At 46.0% G+C, this 17,767-nt stretch overlaps 8 protein-coding genes across 8 annotated transcripts; 2 read left to right on the forward strand and 6 right to left on the reverse strand.

The window, feature by feature from the left end:
• Positions 1 to 1,672: 1,672 nt before the first annotated feature.
• N7529_002051 (F-box protein) lies at positions 1,673 to 3,550 on the reverse strand (the record flags this gene model as incomplete). The annotated part of the gene is made up of 1 exon (XM_057237582.1): positions 1,673 to 3,550. The coding sequence occupies one exon, from the start codon at positions 3,548 to 3,550 to the stop codon at positions 1,673 to 1,675; it is 1,878 nt and encodes a 625-aa protein (XP_057102269.1).
• A 318-nt stretch (positions 3,551 to 3,868) lies between these two features.
• Positions 3,869 to 4,273, reverse strand: N7529_002052 (uncharacterized protein; the record flags this gene model as incomplete). Its single annotated transcript, XM_057237583.1, has 2 exons — positions 3,869 to 4,159; positions 4,220 to 4,273. The coding sequence occupies 2 exons, from the start codon at positions 4,271 to 4,273 to the stop codon at positions 3,869 to 3,871; spliced, it is 345 nt and encodes a 114-aa protein (XP_057102270.1).
• An 18-nt stretch (positions 4,274 to 4,291) lies between these two features.
• Positions 4,292 to 4,771, reverse strand: N7529_002053 (uncharacterized protein; the record flags this gene model as incomplete). The annotated part of the gene is made up of 2 exons (XM_057237584.1): positions 4,292 to 4,593; positions 4,714 to 4,771. Coding segments are annotated over 2 exons (360 nt in total), but the record flags the coding sequence as incomplete, so codon positions are not given.
• Positions 4,772 to 6,134: 1,363 nt separating this feature from the next.
• N7529_002054 (uncharacterized protein) lies at positions 6,135 to 8,086 on the forward strand (the record flags this gene model as incomplete). Its single annotated transcript, XM_057237585.1, is given in 3 exon segments — positions 6,135 to 6,168; positions 6,363 to 7,153; positions 7,169 to 8,086. The coding sequence occupies 3 exon segments, from the start codon at positions 6,135 to 6,137 to the stop codon at positions 8,084 to 8,086; spliced, it is 1,743 nt and encodes a 580-aa protein (XP_057102272.1).
• Positions 8,087 to 8,088: 2 nt separating this feature from the next.
• N7529_002055 (uncharacterized protein) lies at positions 8,089 to 8,735 on the forward strand (the record flags this gene model as incomplete). Its single annotated transcript, XM_057237586.1, has 3 exons — positions 8,089 to 8,401; positions 8,468 to 8,514; positions 8,619 to 8,735. The coding sequence occupies 3 exons, from the start codon at positions 8,089 to 8,091 to the stop codon at positions 8,733 to 8,735; spliced, it is 477 nt and encodes a 158-aa protein (XP_057102273.1).
• A 1,442-nt stretch (positions 8,736 to 10,177) lies between these two features.
• Positions 10,178 to 11,275, reverse strand: N7529_002056 (Nucleoside phosphorylase; the record flags this gene model as incomplete). Its single annotated transcript, XM_057237587.1, has 1 exon — positions 10,178 to 11,275. One exon carries the CDS (start codon positions 11,273 to 11,275, stop codon positions 10,178 to 10,180), a length of 1,098 nt encoding a protein of 365 aa, XP_057102274.1.
• Positions 11,276 to 13,618: 2,343 nt separating this feature from the next.
• N7529_002057 (uncharacterized protein) lies at positions 13,619 to 14,852 on the reverse strand (the record flags this gene model as incomplete). Its single annotated transcript, XM_057237588.1, has 3 exons — positions 13,619 to 14,508; positions 14,575 to 14,729; positions 14,788 to 14,852. The coding sequence occupies 3 exons, from the start codon at positions 14,850 to 14,852 to the stop codon at positions 13,619 to 13,621; spliced, it is 1,110 nt and encodes a 369-aa protein (XP_057102275.1).
• Positions 14,853 to 16,131: 1,279 nt separating this feature from the next.
• On the reverse strand, positions 16,132 to 17,313 carry N7529_002058 (alpha/beta hydrolase family protein; the record flags this gene model as incomplete). The annotated part of the gene is made up of 1 exon (XM_057237589.1): positions 16,132 to 17,313. The coding sequence occupies one exon, from the start codon at positions 17,311 to 17,313 to the stop codon at positions 16,132 to 16,134; it is 1,182 nt and encodes a 393-aa protein (XP_057102276.1).
• Between the last annotated feature and the right edge of the window lie 454 nt (positions 17,314 to 17,767).

Genomic DNA, 17,767 nt, shown 5'->3' on the forward strand with positions numbered 1-17,767 from the left:
GCACGAATTTTCGACCTGTTCGAAGCTTGCGAATTCCGGCGGATCGGATTAAATTTGGAACTCGATCTTGTATGAACTGGAGAAAGCCCCCTCGATCATTATTTTGGTGGTCAGGTGTAATCACATGACCACCACTTCATATAGAAAATCCCATTGTAGATATTTTGCTTTCTTCCCTCCTTGTCCATTTAACTTTCTCGGGATCTAGTGTGCATCTTTCTCCGAATAGCTACTCTCTGTATTCTCTAGGCATCATCAAAGATATGGCTTACCAATGTAGTTTCCTTGTGTCTGGAGCGCCAGCGTTTGAGATTAACATTAGTTCAAATGAAACATCAGGGCTTATATTGCACTCATATTCACTTCTTGGCCTACACTATCTCTAGTGCCATATGTATGCCCCTAACCCTCGGAGTCATACACCATGGAATATGATAGATATAGCACCAGTGATATTGTGTCAAAACTTTACCACTATTTTCCTCGAAACAATATGGAACCAAGTTTCGGGGGTTCAATAGCAACTGGCACCGCAACCTTTTTTCTACCTTCCTTAGCCCTACGTAATATCACACACGAGAAATGACCCATACATTCTGGCCATCAAGATCGGAGCCGAGACCATGTTTTGCGTAGCTGACACGATGGTAAAAGATCGAAATCATATGAACCAGGATATATCATGCAAATGAGTGGCATGTGCGACATTGTTGCAATGAATTTCAGAGATCCGGGTTTCTTCGCATCATGATTCCAAGGCATAGATAGGTCCACAGGTTGAGACAGTTTGGTGGGGGCTCAGGTCATCTCACATATCCTCCAGGCCTTGAGTGCATACTTGTTCTCTCTTCGTCTCTTCGTTTTCTCGGATGCAATATTAGGAATCATAGTGCAGTGACTTTTCTACCGTTTTCCCGTGTGTAACAGCGGCAAGTCACGTACCCATCATGGCGCCTAGGGAAGGTAGTAAGCGGAAGCGCATTGACTGGTCATACCCTACAAGAGTCAATCTCAACGACAATCTAAGCTAAGAGGGTAAATATGAGAATAAAGATATTCTGGGGTAATCGTGATGTTTGGACCATGGAGCTAGATCGGATGGGAGGCGCAGGGTTTCTTGGATGCCTGATTTGCCAGGTTGCATAGGGTGTAGATATAGTTCTGGGGAGCACTCTTCCTCTCTCTCTCTCTCTCCTTTCCTCCCCACCTTCAGCATCTCGTCAAACAGGACCAATTTTGTTTTTTTTTTTGACATGCCGCATCACAGTATTCATGTCGATGGGTGGGATCCCGAGGTACCCCGCAGATCACCAAGACAAACAATGTAAATATTTAGTAAACTTGGAACCTTTTTTCTTGGTATATAATGGGGAAAATCCGTAAAGAGAAAGACATGCGACTTCTATTACCTCATATTGATTGAATCGAATGCAGTGTCAAGACTGTAATGATAGAGCTCAATTATTCGCAAAATTATTAAGATAAATGCAAGCTGACATTTTCCTAATATCGGTGACATCCAAAAGGACATCCCCAGGTCGGCTTCTTTTTCCTTTTGCAGTCACAGTCTAATCTAGTAAATGAGCCGCTGTCCTTCCCTATCATCTCGTCGAACCAATCCTCCATTTCTAGCTTCCATCAGTAACCATAGAGAGTAAATAGGGAGGTACCACTAACCTTTGTCTTCCTTACACTTTATAATGCGATTGGTCGGACAGCGAGCAATTGGCCTTAGCCGGGAAATCCAATCCTTCAACGAAATATTGGCTTTGCGAATATCAATTTCCACTTTGCCCCCTTGTTTGTCTGTAGTGTCGATTCTTTCGAAATCATAATAATTGCCGTCACAGATAATATCTTCCAGGGAGAGTGTTTCTAGTGATAACTCGTTCCGTAAAATGTCCAAAAAGCTGGGCATAGAAGTGATCTTTTCTTCGTTGCGTTCCCATGCCATTACGGTTTCCCGGGTAGGATAGAAACAACCTCCAGCTGTTTTAGATGGCTCATATGGGTGATATGTAGACATCCACTTTCTGCTCCAATATTCTTCTGTCGACGCCTCAGAGGAATCGGAAGTCGAGGAAAGCTGGGGTGATTGGGGTGCACTTTCGGCCGATGCTGTTTCTGATACTGGTAGGACTGATAGGGGGGCTGGTCCATATTTTTGCGGGGACACAGTCGGTGTGTACGGTGATGATGTTGAAAATGATGGCGGTGTTGGTTGAAATGATAGGACTGTAGGTCCATGTGATGGCAAGGTTGGTTGATAAGATGGCACTGTGGGTCCATATGATGGCAAGGTTGGTTGGAATGGTGGCACTGTAGGTCCATGGTATGGCAAGGTTGGTTGGTGTGATGGCACTGTAGTTTGATATGATGGCGATGTATATCGGACAGATCTTTCATTTTCCTGGCGGTCAGGGGACTCAGCATCTTGCGATCGAGGGTTTTCTGTGGCTCCTGACTCCTCGCTGCCTATTATAACCCGTTTGACTGTAAGAGTGACCAGACTTTTCTTGACACTGAGCAATAGTGATCTCAAAGAGCTGAAATTGATATCAAGCTTATTTATATTAAGCTTTCGGAGTCGAGTGAAGCTAATGTCATGGAACATGTTTCCAGCGTAGCTTTTTGTCGGATAGGCATAAATGTCATCTTGAACAAGAAAAAAAGGCATATGATCTTGCGACAAGGTCAGTACTTCCAGTTGAGGTGCAAGCTTCCTGAAAATTTTCAGCCAAGCTGCCTCATTGAGATCAATGCATAAATGAAGATCCTCGAGGTTTTCTAAAGTAGACAGTAGAGAATCTGATTGCTCTTCGGAGAGGACAATCCTAGGGCCGATATCACAACAGAATTTAGAATCGCAAGTGGACAGCTTTCGGGGTCTGCAGCTTAAGCCACATAACGCAAGAAAAAGCTTTGATAATGCCAAGGAGTTTAGTTTCCGTATCTGACTAGCCTTGTTGGTACGCGTAGACTCCTGCAGGCTGTAAACATCGAATCGAAAATCGATCTGGTTCATCATCTGGCGCCTGCCGAGGAATGGAACTGTCTGCTGCCGGGGATCAAGCAAAAATTCCGTTCTGTAATGTGCGAGTCCGATTGTTTGGATGCTCTTGAATCGATCCATACATTCCCGAAGTCGATCACTGAACGCTTCTGACTCCAGCAGGTTGCGATTATCTGCAATCATGTCTTTTTGGACCGTACGCCGACTTTCCAGCTCGTCGCCTTTGACTTGCCGGCAGCTTTTTGACGATATAGATATCATGCCGAGGGGCCCTTCATCGCCATCGAACACTACGGGGATCATCCATAGCTCTTGAACGTGCTCGCGGAGACCATTTGACTTGGATAATTCTTCCAGTTCGTGGAGACTTTCGCTTGTCGCAATGAAACAGATTTTTCGGTAAAAGGTCTTCGCAAAATTCTCCAGTGAGCTTGTGTACAATGCGCGGCATGATAACCTCAGAGCGACCAATTCCTGATAATCCAAATGGTCACATATCTTTGAGATCAATTCCACGGGCAAGGCTGCAATGGACATTTTGGCTGCGCGTGCGACGTTTCGAGATTGAGAACAATGATAACCAAAAAGTTCTGTTTGTTATCCGCAGAAATGAGTAGGAATTGTAGAAGAATTGCTTTTCAATTTCAAGTTCCGAAATTCACGGGGAAAAAAAACATGGAGTTCAGTGACCGGAAATGGCGGACAATAGTGTCTGCCAGAATTTGCGCGAGGTAGAAAGCATTTCAAAGAAAAAGAGGAACAGGAGCAGAGGCGAGGATTGTCATTCCAAACAAGGACTAGCCCTGGAGCACTTGAGTCCTGGAGCCCTGGAGCACTGCATGTGGGCCGGACTGCTTAGTAAGGGATACCGGGTAGAACTTGTTGAATGTACTCAGAACTGTCGGGTCGATCATCCTTCCACATCAACCCTCTAGCATAGATTATCCATTGTGCAGCGGCGCATAGATTGGCTGATAGTAGTTCTGATACATCCGTCTTATACCATGATGACTGTCTGTGAAGCGCGGACTGTGCCTGACGTCTTCCCTCCTTGTACTTCGTCGGGTCCACCTCCAAACACTTCTTCAATAAGCTTAAGCCTAATGCACGAAGCTTTATTCCTCGACAAAAAGAAGTTGTAGCTAGCTATCTTACTGAGAAGGTATTCATATTAATCCATCAAGTGATTGACTTAGATGCGGACACTGTCCATCCTGGTGATGCTTGGGGTGAGATGATATCCCACTTATCGCGCCACATACTCCCGAAGTAGCTCGACTATTTCCGTGTTATGTCTTTAGATTCTGACTCAGATTGCTGTGAATCGAGTTTTTCGGCTTTAACTAAGAGGGCCAGCAATAAGGAATCGCTCGAAGGAAAGTCGGCAGCGGCCTCATAGATCAGCTCCCAGAGAGCCCATGGCGTATCATCTTTTTTGAAATCAAGTAAGCTCAGTTCTTTGATTGCGGTGGTTAAATCAATCTTGTTTAAGAATAGTTGCCGTAGGACCTCTGCATGAGGGCGTGCAGTGCGGTATTCAGAATCTATCTTCAGTTGTCTGGAGCCAGGATTCGTAACCACTTGTCGACATAAGGAGTTTATTTAGGTGATACTACTAAGGATGACTGTTAACGGGACTTCAGTATAGAATGATTTTATTCCTGGTACTCGGTTGCCTAAAAACGAGTGTTGACAAAAACCGGCTAGCAGGTTGGGTGTATGTCTCTTCGCCCCCTCAACCGTGACATCATAGATAGACTAGTCACAGTGATTTGTATTGTTTAGGTGGGTCAAAGTACTTTTTATACTTTAGTCATAGCCCTGGGGTATCAAACCTAAGGCAGAAGTATTGCGTGTTTAGATTACAGAAAAGAACTACTTTGTACTATGAAAAGAAATGCCCTGAGCGTTCCAAGGCTAGTGCAAACCATTGATGGGGCTGATACAACTATCGGATGAGCGGTAAAACATCGGATGAGCGATTGGATATCGAAGGAGCCGGATCGCTGTTAATATCAATATATTCTGGATCTGTCGTGATGGGACTTTCAGGCTGTTCTCAGAGTGATTGTCGGGACAAGGGCAAAGTTCACAGCTTGACGCAGGTGTACCATGAGGAGTGGGGCTCTCCAGGCTCGGACCCTTGCGGTTGATGATCAAGGTCATCGAAATACGAATTGGCAAACATCGTCTTCCTCTTAAGGCTCTAACGGATCCACCGTCAGCATGATCACGACCAGTCAGTTCAGCAGATGCTAGCCCTTTGTTAGGAGGCTAAGCCTGTTATATGAACCAAAGAAACATTACCCACTACTATCTCTATACAAATCGCTCAGGCTTACAGTGGTATAATGTATTTGCCAAGTGACTGGCAAAATATGGCTTCAAACGAGGAGGCATGCGTATCTTTGGCTTGTTTGCTTAATCAATGTTCTAGAAATCCTGGAAACCTTACGGGTGTTAGACCAGCAAGACCACCTTTTATAACCTTTGTCTCCTTTCTAGGGTCGCGGTCGTTGGTAGTCCAACATCTTGTGAAGATGCATTGCACGGAGAATACAGTAAACTTCGTCATGCCAGTCTTCGAAATTTGTACTTGTTTCCTCCAACACAGATCTTCGGCAGATTGACAGGACCGATTGTGGGTAATCCGATATCCTGAGGTTGTTTCTTCCTGCGTCCCGTGAGCTCGACAGTATCTTCAAGTGGAGGGGATGGGGGGTATGCATCTTGGTTCACCAAGAAATTAGTCCCGATCTTCGAACAAGCCTTGTTGTTGGGGATGTCACCTGACATCCCACATTGGGAAAGTCTCCCATGGAGTAGATAGATAGATATCTCTCGCTCTCTCTCTCTCTCTCTCTCCTTCTCTCCTCCGTCCGCAATACAATATTCAATATCTTCATATTCCATTGCCCCTTGTATGATCTCCATGACATGTCGATGAGTATTCCAACGAGAGAGTTCCAAGCGACTTACTGTGACTACCTCCTAGTTTCTTCTAGTTGCTGTCCTACCGTGTTCCTATGCTTTTTGAAGCCACGTTAGCGGCAAGACATAGTAGGAAGGGAAATTGGTATATGGATAATACTAGGTTTTACAAATACTAGGTGGTGGTAGAATGCAAGGTTCAATTGAAACTTTCTATTTTGTGGGTAATTTTGGTATTGTGGGACAGACCCACCCTGAGTAAGGTTGGGATTGATGGTAGGGTGGCTATCATATTATTCTTACAAGTACCGAGGTTTCTTCATTCTTCTTCACTCCCGGCGTAACTCGCGACCATTTCACTGAGCCTTGACCGACATCATTCGGACTCCCTTAAATAATAAACCAACCCCACTAAAAGTCCCCGGCCTCTATGATGTTCCCATCAATGTGTTGCTCTCCCGCGATCAATTTGCCACAGGGACAGATGACTGGGATGGTCACATTCTCACAGCCAAAGAACTGGCCATCCTAGATCTGATCAACACCTTCACCGACCGACCGAATTGGCAACGCGCTATCTTTGACCAGCAATTTATCGCTCAATGGCGAGAAGACGCCGTTGAATCGTCCTCGCTGATCAATGACAAAACGTGGGACTGGTGCTTGCAAGAGTTGCAAGACAAGGCTAGACAATTCGAGCGAGATGGCCGCTTAGTTATCTTCAACACTAGCAGCGGTGTCTATAAATCCGATACGGCAATCTCTTCCGATCTGAAGTCGCAGCTGTCGAATTCTGTTGATCTTTTATCTCATCAAGCCAATCGGCATAAGTCAGAGTCAGCTATAGTTTATCTCGTCGACCAATCTTTGTTTCCTCTTGTTTATGGGAGAACGAAAGTCCTAGTCGGAGGACAATCTTGTGGAATAGATGAGAATTCCTGGTCGTCACGCAGTAAAGAGGGCCCAATCGTTACGGAACTCCCACAACTAGTGAAACATGGCTCAATTTGGTCATGGTACGGCGGTCAATATATTTGGTCCTCGAAATTTCAGTGGCTACCATCTGAAGTGGAATTCACTGGTCCCCCTAGGTCTACGGATGTTCGGACATCGTCTTACATTAACAATCTTCATCCGACGAACCGCGAGATGTACTCCGCAATCGAGGCCGTGATCTCCGGCAGCATCAAGCAGTGGAATGAGATTTTGGTTCGGAACAAGTAGAAGAACACGATTAGCGGATCCCAGGGGTATTGCATCTCCTGTCCTCGTGAACCTATACGAATCCGCACTTACGGAGTCGAGTGGAAAGCTCAGTTACCTGAATGGGCGAAAAAGTTACCCCACGAGGAAGACGAGGGCAAACTCTCTGCGGAGAAATACGAAGCCATGTTTGCTCAAGTGCAGGCGTACCTTCAGAAACCTGAATCTAACAATAAGGTATACTGGGATAAGGTCAGAACGCAAAGAATTCCGGAGGATTGGAAGGACCGCTGGGGGCTGCTTGACGCAGTCTTGGCCAAGTATGCATACACCTTCGTCTTTGAACACTCGGACCCAGGAACCGCGTACTCATATCAGGACTGGAAAGCAGGGAGGACCAGGAAAGCAATCGTTGGCCCGGCGCACCACGAGCACGTTTCCAGGACGGATCATGAACTGTTCAAATTCCTTTACTCAAACCCTTGGTTGGAACCCTACGAATGGATGTATAAGCCAAAGGAAGAGGACGTTGATGATCACCAGTTTTACACGGTTGTATTACAGGATGAGTTTCGAGAACAGGGTCTCCAGGTTGTCGTCCGGATTCACAGCATCGAGCTAGACCCTGAAACGCCATCGTTCCCTGGCGAGGAGTGGCACACCGAAGGAAATGCAAACGAACGTATAGTCGCCAACTCCATCTACGCGCTTGATTTGGAAAACATGTCTGAGCCGCAAGTTAGCTTCCCGCAGAGGTGTAGACTAGGGGATCGTACCTGGGTCTACGATCAAATCGGCGCCGAGGATCCAGATGACGAGGAAAGCGAGAAAGATGACTTGATCCTACCACATGCCCTATGGGACGTCAAGTATATAGGAAGGCTTTTCGGATTCGAGGAAATTCAATATACTCCGGCCTGGCAACAACTGGGAAAGTGAAGATGCCTCCGGGCCGGCTGATCTCCTTCCCCAACGCCTTCCAGCGCCGAATGGGCCCATCACAGCTTCAGGACAAGATCGAGCCCGGTCACTGCCGATTTCTCACTGTGTCTATTGTCGATCCGACCTACCGGCTTTGTTCCACGCGGAACGTTCCACCCCAGCAGACTGATTGGACCAAAGGTGATGGCGCTGAGTCTGCGACACAATTGAATCTGGGCCAGGCCCTCGAGCTGAGGGAGGAGCCAAGGAACACGCCAAGAAGGATGCAGGTGTCTTTGACCTTGCTTCAACTCTCTCGTTTTCTGGATTTTCGTGAGCGTACAGGGTGGCCAGCTAGGATATACACAATCTCTATACTCTGACATGTCGATATTTCAGATCTGGATACTTTCGTACCAACAGAGAAGCTTCTGGTCATAATATTTGTATGTAAGTTTGTCGATATTTGGGATTGAATGATCTTCCTTGTTCAGGCAGGTTTAGTCCGTTGTATACGCAGATACATGTATGTGTATGTTCATCTACATAGCTTACAAAAAAGGCATTAATGTGCTTCTTTCAAAGTTTAACGGCCATATATGAGCTGGCATTCTCAAATAATGCCAGTGCTATCATCCTCTTCAACAATGATAGTGACGGTGTATAGTAATATTGAACAATGAAAGGTATCAATGCTGGTCGGTCGTGATGTAACTAGCCAAAAATGGTTGAGGAGGATGATCTTTGACCCGACGGACGTCAGTCTGTGTGTCATCTTCATCTTCTCACTTTCCATCACCACCACTCCAAATGTACAACTGAAATGGTGAAAATAGACACCCCAAGATCGACGCCCTAACAGCCCACTACCCTCAGGAAAGCCAATTCGTCAGCTTCTCCAGTGGTGCCCTCTTCCGTCAACGCTGTCTGCCGAGCGATCGGCTCCTCCGGCGAATTACCCCAAGCCGCAGACACCAAAGTCGGGAGCGAGGAAATAGCGCCCACCCCCCCCCCCCCCCCAACATGCTGTGTTTGCTGCCATAGAGACTGGATTGCACTGTCCAGGAAAGCCTTGATAAGCGGGCAAGCTGTCGCCTAGAGAGCCTACCTCGATAGGAACCCGGGTCACAAAGTCAGTGCAAGGGCGTGCAGAAAGAAAACATGGTATGGGAAGCACTATGCTGTTCGTAGCCAATGGCAGTGAGCTGGATAGAAAGGTGGATCGGCCCACTTCAGCTTTGCATTTTCTGTCATGAGAGGTTAAACCAGATATTCCCCAGTCAACGCTCGGGAACTTTGCGAATTATCTAGTTATAACTTTGATCCCCTCTAGATGTGAAGGTGGGGAATGCGAAATGCCTATCACTTTCTGCTATATCAGAATCGATCAAGAACTTGAATTTATAAATTTCCAGGGCAGGGGCTGCCAAATAGATTGTCTTCCGAGTCCAGAACTCTTGGACTGGTTTGCTCAGGGACCATGGTAAATAGCCACAACACATCTTCCACTTTAATGGACACCCGGCCCAGTGATGTGGACTAGGCGCTTGCGCTACATCCCCGGCGTGACAAAAAACGCGGACCCTTAGGTCAAACTATCTCGCTATCTACTCTATCACAGCTGGCATCATTGTGGACAGGCTAGTCCACGGGTGTCGACACAAGCGATTGGGGAGCAGAACGCTGTCAGAAAACATTCAGATCTGCTAAACAGGGCAATCATTGACACTGGAGGAGACATACTATACAACTTTAGTGTAATAAAAAGGATCGCTGAGCCAGCCGGGGACCTGAATTTTTCTGTATGAAGAAGGATTGAGTTGATTAGACGCTCGGAGTAGCCTTATGATCGAAGTTAGCGCTGAAGCGATACCTCCGAGACACGACCTAATGCAGGCAGTCTCCGGGAGTTGCGTAATGGGGTTAATATGTAGTTACTGTAGCCTGCATATCGCTTTGCGAGGGGTCGGGGTAAATGAAATCTACTATTACTATTACTACTACTTCCTGTAGAATCGATATTCTTTCTACAAATTTAAGAAAAAGGGATTCCCAAAAATAACATGGAATTGACAAAAATACTAGCTCGCTCAAGAAGGACCCTCATTACTAACGCGAAGGGGCTGCTCCCTGCGTGATTGTACCGTTGTTCTGACCAACTTGGAAGCCTGAGTTGTAACCCGCAAATGTGATGTTCGTATTGTGATTGGTATCGCTAGCCTTCACTACTAGAGTGACCTTTGCTTCCTGCGCGACCTGAGCTGGGGCAAGCCGATTCAGTAGGTCCTTAGCATAGGCTGCGGCAACCATCGCCGCATAGCCCTGCCACTCTTTGTTTTTGTGTGAATCAGAGTAGTCGCAGATACCACGTATCACAAGACAAGGGAAGTGATTGACCAATCCAGCTGCTTCCATCTCAAAGCATAAGATATCATTTTGTTCGACAAATCGGTCCCTAATCTTAGCATCCTTCATAAGTTGGTTGGCGGATGCGATCAGACCATAATGGATCTTGGGGTTATCGTCATATTTGGTGCGCTCATCTCTGATAACTAGAGAGGATTTATCATCGCCGCAAGTAGTGGGGCAAGGTGTCTTGTTCCCATACGGATGAACAATATCACTCTTATAAAGTCGATCTGTTGCTAGCTCCGGACGCCCAAATTCTCTTCTCAAACGCGGATAATTGTTCAGGACTTCGTTGACCGCCTCTTCAATCTTATGACCCTTGATTGTGTACTGTTTATCGAGACCTTGTACCGCACCAAGTAAGGATCTGGGCGGTGGGCTGAGAAAACCAGTCGGTTTGAAGCTTTCGCCTTGGATTGTCCTGCCGAAGTCATACTGCAGCACACCACCTTCCCTATCACCAGGGACTCCAACGATTATATCACCCAGCCGAATGTCGTGCTCTGAGCTCGGTGCACCACCGCCAATGCCAACCATAAGGGCAATCCTAATATTGGTGAAGCTACGGATCATATCCTTAGCCACACCAGTAGCTGAAGATATGCCGTATACTCCCTTAGGAAGGGCAGAGATGACCACATTATGCTTCCCAATCCTGCCATAAGTATAATCGTTGATGTCATCAGGCGATAAATCGGCTGGGCGGTCGTGCGCTTCATCCAGAAATACTTCTGCGGCAACATATTCAGGCCTGATAGCCGAAATCCAGCCCACACCGTAGTCCTTCGTGCTTAACATTGTGGAATTCTGAGATGAAACGGGTATATATTCAAGTGACAAATGTTTAAAATTTCCTAGAGAGACTCGATTTCGAAAAGGTTAGGGTCAGCTTGATGGGAGGAAATGACATGGTCGTTTTGGCCCCCATCGACGAAACGCCTTATGTTTTCTGTAGCGCGTAGATTCTAGTCACCTGATGCTGAGGCTGAATGCTGCCCCTCATTCCGATGATTGTACCTCAATTCGGCTCTCCCTCGGTTTCCTGATCCTGGAGACTTGTTTCTTCGGATGCTATAGACCCCAGGTTCTACTACAGTACTTCTGGATATCGTCAACACCCAAACTCTTTGAATGTTTCTCTACCCTCGGTGCTAAGGCCTACAACATTACATTAATGACAACCACCGGATAGTAATATCCCGTGTTATCACCCTACAGAATTTAATTTCAGATAATATATGGTATTATGAATTGTCTGACGGAAACATACCGGTATCTTGTAGTACTCGTGAGGTTTAATTGATTCATTCCGGTGATTGTTCAATTTAAAATTATCAGTTCAGCGGTTGATTAGCGCGGTATAGCCCTGCTTTTCCTAGAATAGCCCGAATGCTATGCAAAATGGGTAGGAGATTGGATATTCACCGAATATTCCTGCTGCTGGCGGTAAAGTAACCTTCTCTCTATTCGATAAGGACTATTCACAGATATGCGAATAGTTCAAACAGGTGAAGCTTGGCTGGGCCTTCAGTTTTGGCAAGGCATCATTTCCCTGCCCCTACACACTGACGATCCGGAGCTCTCCTGTGACGCGTTAGCACAAATAGGGACTGCTTGCTAGCGACTGATCCACATATGACCCTGTCTATAATAATACGCTGCCGGTCACAGCCGCAGTTCCTACAAACGATTGTACTAAAACAAAACTAAGAGTACCAATATTCTAACAAACTCGCTAATATCCCGAATAGAATAGGATAGATTGCTACTGTTGGGTCAAATATAGTCCTTTAGACTAGATTTGTCTTTTCAGTACCAGGTAAGATGCATAATCGTTTGATAGCTCTATCTCATTTGATAGGCGCTTGGTGCCGGCCATTCATAAAAGAGTTTGCTTAAAAATAGCTCGATTGCTAAGATGTTAATCCAGTGAGTCGAAATTCATTGTTAGACACATGGAATACTTCAAAGGTTTCATGCTCTTGATTTCAAGGATCAGCACTAAGATTGAGGGGCGCTATAGCAAATTTGATGTGATCAATGTAAGAGTGTTGTGCCTTGCGGTGAACATACTGTCGCAGACCGACCCAGGATATGGTGAATCTGGACCTATCGACCGATCACTTGCAGTAGGATCCGTAGTCTTGTTCTCCTAGTTGCCCTCATAAGAGGGTGATTGGTCCTCCGTCGAAGGCCAAGCTGCTGCTTTGTCTACCTGGTCTATAGCACGTTCCAGAAGCAATATCTCTTCTCCCACATCACCCTTCCACTCAATTAGTATACACTCTTCGAGCTCGACACTTCCTCTTTTCGTCTGCTCTAATTTGATCGCCAGTTTGACAACTCTAGCGGAAAGCTTATAATAATCAGGCCAAATTTTGACGGGTAGATGTAAATCGATGTGAACAAGGTCTCCTACTTTTGCACTAGAAGCCGAGGAACCGACTGGGCTCAGAACATGGCAGGAGTTGGAGTTGTGGGCCGGTACGTCTGCGGTCCCCAAGGTCTATTTCAAGCACGGCATCCTTGCTTCGTGTGCTAAGTCTGCCTTTGTTGAACCAATTATCGTTCATGGGCTACTTGATGTAGCCGTGGGAGAATATATTGAGTAGCAGCAGTCATTGGCGAGGATCGGGACTTTCAGGGACAATAACACCAAAGCACGCGATGTAACTTTCGATAATTGACTCGATCTTATACAGGTATAGAAGGTCAAGACCGGAAATTCTCACCAAGCGTGGCGTAAAAGCAGGTGCTGCTCCGCGGCTTGTTTGTAACACTGGCCATTGAGTGAATCGGCACTGAGAAAAGACCCTCTTAGAAACTATAATAATCTCGATACAAGATGAATAATCGAAGCGAAATCAGCTCCCACTCAAACGGCTACTTTTTCAGTAGTTTCCCACTGCCAAAACAAATGTGCAGAAAAATATGACACCTCCACTGTAGAGATACCCGTAGCAGGTATTCTCTGATATTCAACCACATAAATTAACTACAGTTAGCATGGGAGTGCCCCGTTGACTGAGGGGCGTGATATCTTGCGCGACATTGTGCGTGATGTTGAAACATGGTCGCAAGAACAAATGATAAATCAACAAACAGAAATAGCAATAATACATCAATGCGAATACATCCGCATCAGATAAAAGTAGGCAATTCTGTACCATTCTTCTTCCCATGCATGGCATCAGAATGATCTGAAAACATCTTGGGCCAAAAATACCAGAGCAGGACTGAAACAACGATGGTTGGGATAGTGCATACCCAGTATATCCACAACTTGTCCGAGACACCCCAGCCTGACTCTAGATCGTAGTGGAAGAATGACATACTAAACACTGCACAAAGGAACGTTGGTGGTAAGAAAGTCGTAGTAACGAATGCGAGTGTCTTCATTGTAGCACTGTCCGACCGCGCAGCACGGCTAATACCAACAGTAACACTTGTGTCATGCTGAGCCACAATGTTGAATGCCAGTTGAATTTCGTTCTGTAGTCGTAGCTGGTTTGACACAGACCGATGCCGTATGCTGCCGACATAGCTCTGAAAGAATGCCAGCCGCCGGGAGATAAGCTGATGGGCTCTGGGTTGAGGATCCGCTAGCATGTTGGTATAGATTTCATGCTGCTTTATAATATGCTCAATATTTTGGGCTGCCACATCTAGTGTTTCGGTAACATGGATTGCATGTCGAGCGATGTCATGGAGCCGTCTGTAATTAGGATTGGGCTTTTGATCTGCGGGCGTTTCGGCTTTCTCAATATCCCGAACATATTCTCGGATGCCCCATACTGAACCCTCTTGGAGCCGCCCAACTTCTCCCAAGATGTCACTGTACATCCAAAATGGGTCATTGAGTTGTGTCGGATTTGGATCAAACAGTGGAGTCGAGAGGTCATCGGGCGGCCCAAACAGTAGAATGCCAGTCTGTTCAGTCGACTTAAACCATCGCGTAAATAAATTGACCTTAGACCAGTGATATTTCATGCCCCTAGTAAGATGTTTGACTTCGAAAGATGCCCAGGTGTCTAGTAGTGTTTACTCAGTGACACTACCCTTGTCATATCACAAGGACAAACATGAAGCAGACTTACTGAACCCAGCACCTCCCACATGATCTGTATCTTCGCATCCAAAGTAGCCGTTGGCATTATCAAGATGTTGGGCCCACCAGAATTCAGGAATGCAGAATGTGTCTTGGAACACTTGACGAAGCTGGCAAGATCTGATAACTTTTGCACTCGTAGCTCTGTTCGTGTAAGTTATAGTATATTTCCTTGTGGGCTGATCGAATCTGCAGGACTCACATAACATATACCCTTGTATTTTCTAGAATGAATGAGGGTGGAAGTGCCGAGTTGTCTGTTCGCATATCTTCTAGACGGGCTTCGCTTTTGCGCCACGAATTTTCTATGCTGTTAGTACTTTGGCATTACTGAGTAGATGAGGCATATATACCTTCATTCCATTGCCAAACTGATAAACCGGGATTTGTTACACAGGATTCCGTCATGGTAGCACTGGCGAAGTAATTCAGCTCGGTATAATTAAATGTTTGACATTCAAGTCAAAAGATCCTAGTGGGGTTGTTGTGCGTTGAGGGGGCTGTGTTGAGCGCTAAAAATCAAATATTGCGTGGGCGGCTAGCTATGCTCACGCTGCGAATCATATCCATCCACGATGAGCAAAGTAGTAACCGGTCCCTACAGTGTTAGTAAGTCGACCCGAGCCCATTAACTTATACCGTGTAATGTAGCATATATACTTTCTTGGTTTATTGATCGGTTGTTATCTATTGTTTTATTATTATTAGTCGCTACTAAGCTAAATGTTGATAATAAAAAGATGCCTATTGTGAAATACAAACCTACATTAGTTAATGATAAGTGTAAGTTACCTGTACAGTAATCTCATACTTTAGCAAGGTTTTTCTGTTTCGGTCACAAAGGAGTGAAATGTGCCCTGGATATTATGGCGATTCGTCTCGAGAACCTAAAATAAGCGATTTGTCGAAATTTTGCTTTTTAGATGAGAACAAAGTTCTATTGTTCATTTCCTTCCCCGCAGAGATCCAGACTAACCTAGCGTTCAACTTAGGGACGAAGTACCCATATATAACAGCCAAAGACACAGCCATAAAACTCGTTGTTACTGGTTAGTCTGTTCTACTAACCACACTACACTCATAAATATCGTCAGAGTCGGAATAGTTCAGACTTGCGTAGATCCGCTAGAAGGCTTCCGATTTCGTACGAAGAATTCTGGGGGGTTTGCCTTCTTCAAAAAGACGTTGCTCGGTATCAAAATAAGACGAACCAGAGATTAGGTCGCTCAGCTTATTATATCCCTATGTGGAGGGCTTGAATTCTGGTTAATGTGCTGTGTCATAGAGATCATACAAGGGGCAATAGAATATGAAGTTATGAATATTGTGTTGTGGACGGAGAAGAGGAAAGAGAGAGAGAGACAGCGAGCTAGATACTCATCCATGGGAGACTATCCCCAACAGAAAAGAGAGAGGAGATTGGCGAGCAGATTGGCTTTTCGTGTGTTTTTCGCAGCTTTAGAAGCCGGGCCACGTAGACGTGGGGTTTGTGCCCCCTCCACTCCGTTCCTTCGTTTCAGCGCACTATAAAGATACTCCATGCTCCTTATCTTGCGTATTGCTTCAACCATTTGAGCACAGTACGATACCATAATAGCAAATTCTCCGGGCTCCGGATCCCAAAGCCCTCATTTGGAAATATGAGCAGACCAGTCTCGACTGATTGCAAATTAAGAGTGTTAAATGCAGCCAGGGAGTCAGAGACAGGACGCTGATGATTCAGTTCTCCGTGAATAAGTAACTGTGGAGTCTTCCAGTTGCCGGCGTGCTGTGCAGGGTCCCATTCTCTCCACGCCTCTGGGTTCAGCCAAGGTGGTCCACCCAGCCCATGCAAAATCGCATGCTGGGTGTTGCTAGATAGATGAGAGAGCAGGCTGAAGGTACCGTTATCGGCAATCAAGGCTTTGAACCTGCGCCCCAAGTCGTGGCCTTGTATCCAGTTGACCATGTAGCCTCCGTATCCGAGACCTAGTGCCACGGCACGCTCAGTGTCGACGTAATCAAGGGATTCGTAAATATAATCAAAGCTTCTTTCAAAGTCCGAGTACGCCTTTCCAGCCCATGAGCCTTGTATCTCATCAGTGAACTGCTGCCCGTAACCCGTGCTTCCTGTGGGATTTGGCGCCACAACGATATACCCGTGTTCGGCGAAAAGCGCAAGATGGCAGCGTTTATCCCAGACTTGTCTCCAACTATCTTGCGGACCACCATGGATAACATATAGTAAGGGGTATTTCTGCTTCCGGTTGATGTCCGATGGCTTCAACACATACGCATGAATCAGGCGCTTTTCGTGACCCGGAAACCATATTTGGTCAACTTGTGTTTTTGTAATGCCAAAGTTCTCTTGTCTGAGGGCTGATGGTTGCAAAATGCCAGCATCTTGAGCCGGTAAATCTTGGATGATGACTTGCCTGCTATGTTCAAAGCTGTCACAAGACAATAGAACCCTGTTTGATTTCCCAGGCAGTGGTGTAACATCCATGACCGATCCAAACGGCATCAGACCGTCAAATAGCTTCAAATCGGCTGGAGTCGGTGGGTTCGGCCAAGACGACGTGTCGAGCTGGTAGAGAACTTGACGTCCCTTTTGGTCAACCTGAATCATTAGGGTTCCATCAGAGGCATATGAAATTGCCGACGGGCTGAGATTCCATTCTCCCGTGCCATCAGCGGATGCAAGGTCGCGGACGTTTGTAGTCCAACAGCTTGTGAAGACGAAGAACATGGAGAATGCAGTACACTTCGTCATGCCAGTCTTCAACAGTTGTACTTGCTTCCTCCAACACAGAGATCTTCGGCAGATCGACAGGACTGATTGCGGGTAATCCGATATCCTGAGGTTGTTTCTTCCTGCGTCCTGTGAGCTCGACAGTATCTTCAAGTGGAGGAGGTGGGGGGGTGCGCGTCTTCGCTTTCAGATCGCGTCATCTTGAAAAAGGGTGTTTTGAAAACAAATAAAACAAAGTGCTAGTGGTCCAAGCTAGCAGAAACTCGGAGGAATCGAAAAAAGAGGCTCATATCCTCATGGAGATCATACAAGGGGCAATGGAATATGAAGATATGAATATTGTATTGCGGACGGAGGAAGGAGAGAGAGAGAGCGAGAGAGATCTATCCATCTACTCCATGGGAGACTATCCCCATGTGGGATGTCAGGTGACATCCCCAACACGGATTGC

Source organism: Penicillium soppii, assembly GCF_028829465.1.
Source record: "Penicillium soppii strain IBT 18220 chromosome Unknown utg000002l, whole genome shotgun sequence".
NCBI lineage: Eukaryota > Fungi > Ascomycota > Eurotiomycetes > Eurotiales > Aspergillaceae > Penicillium > Penicillium soppii.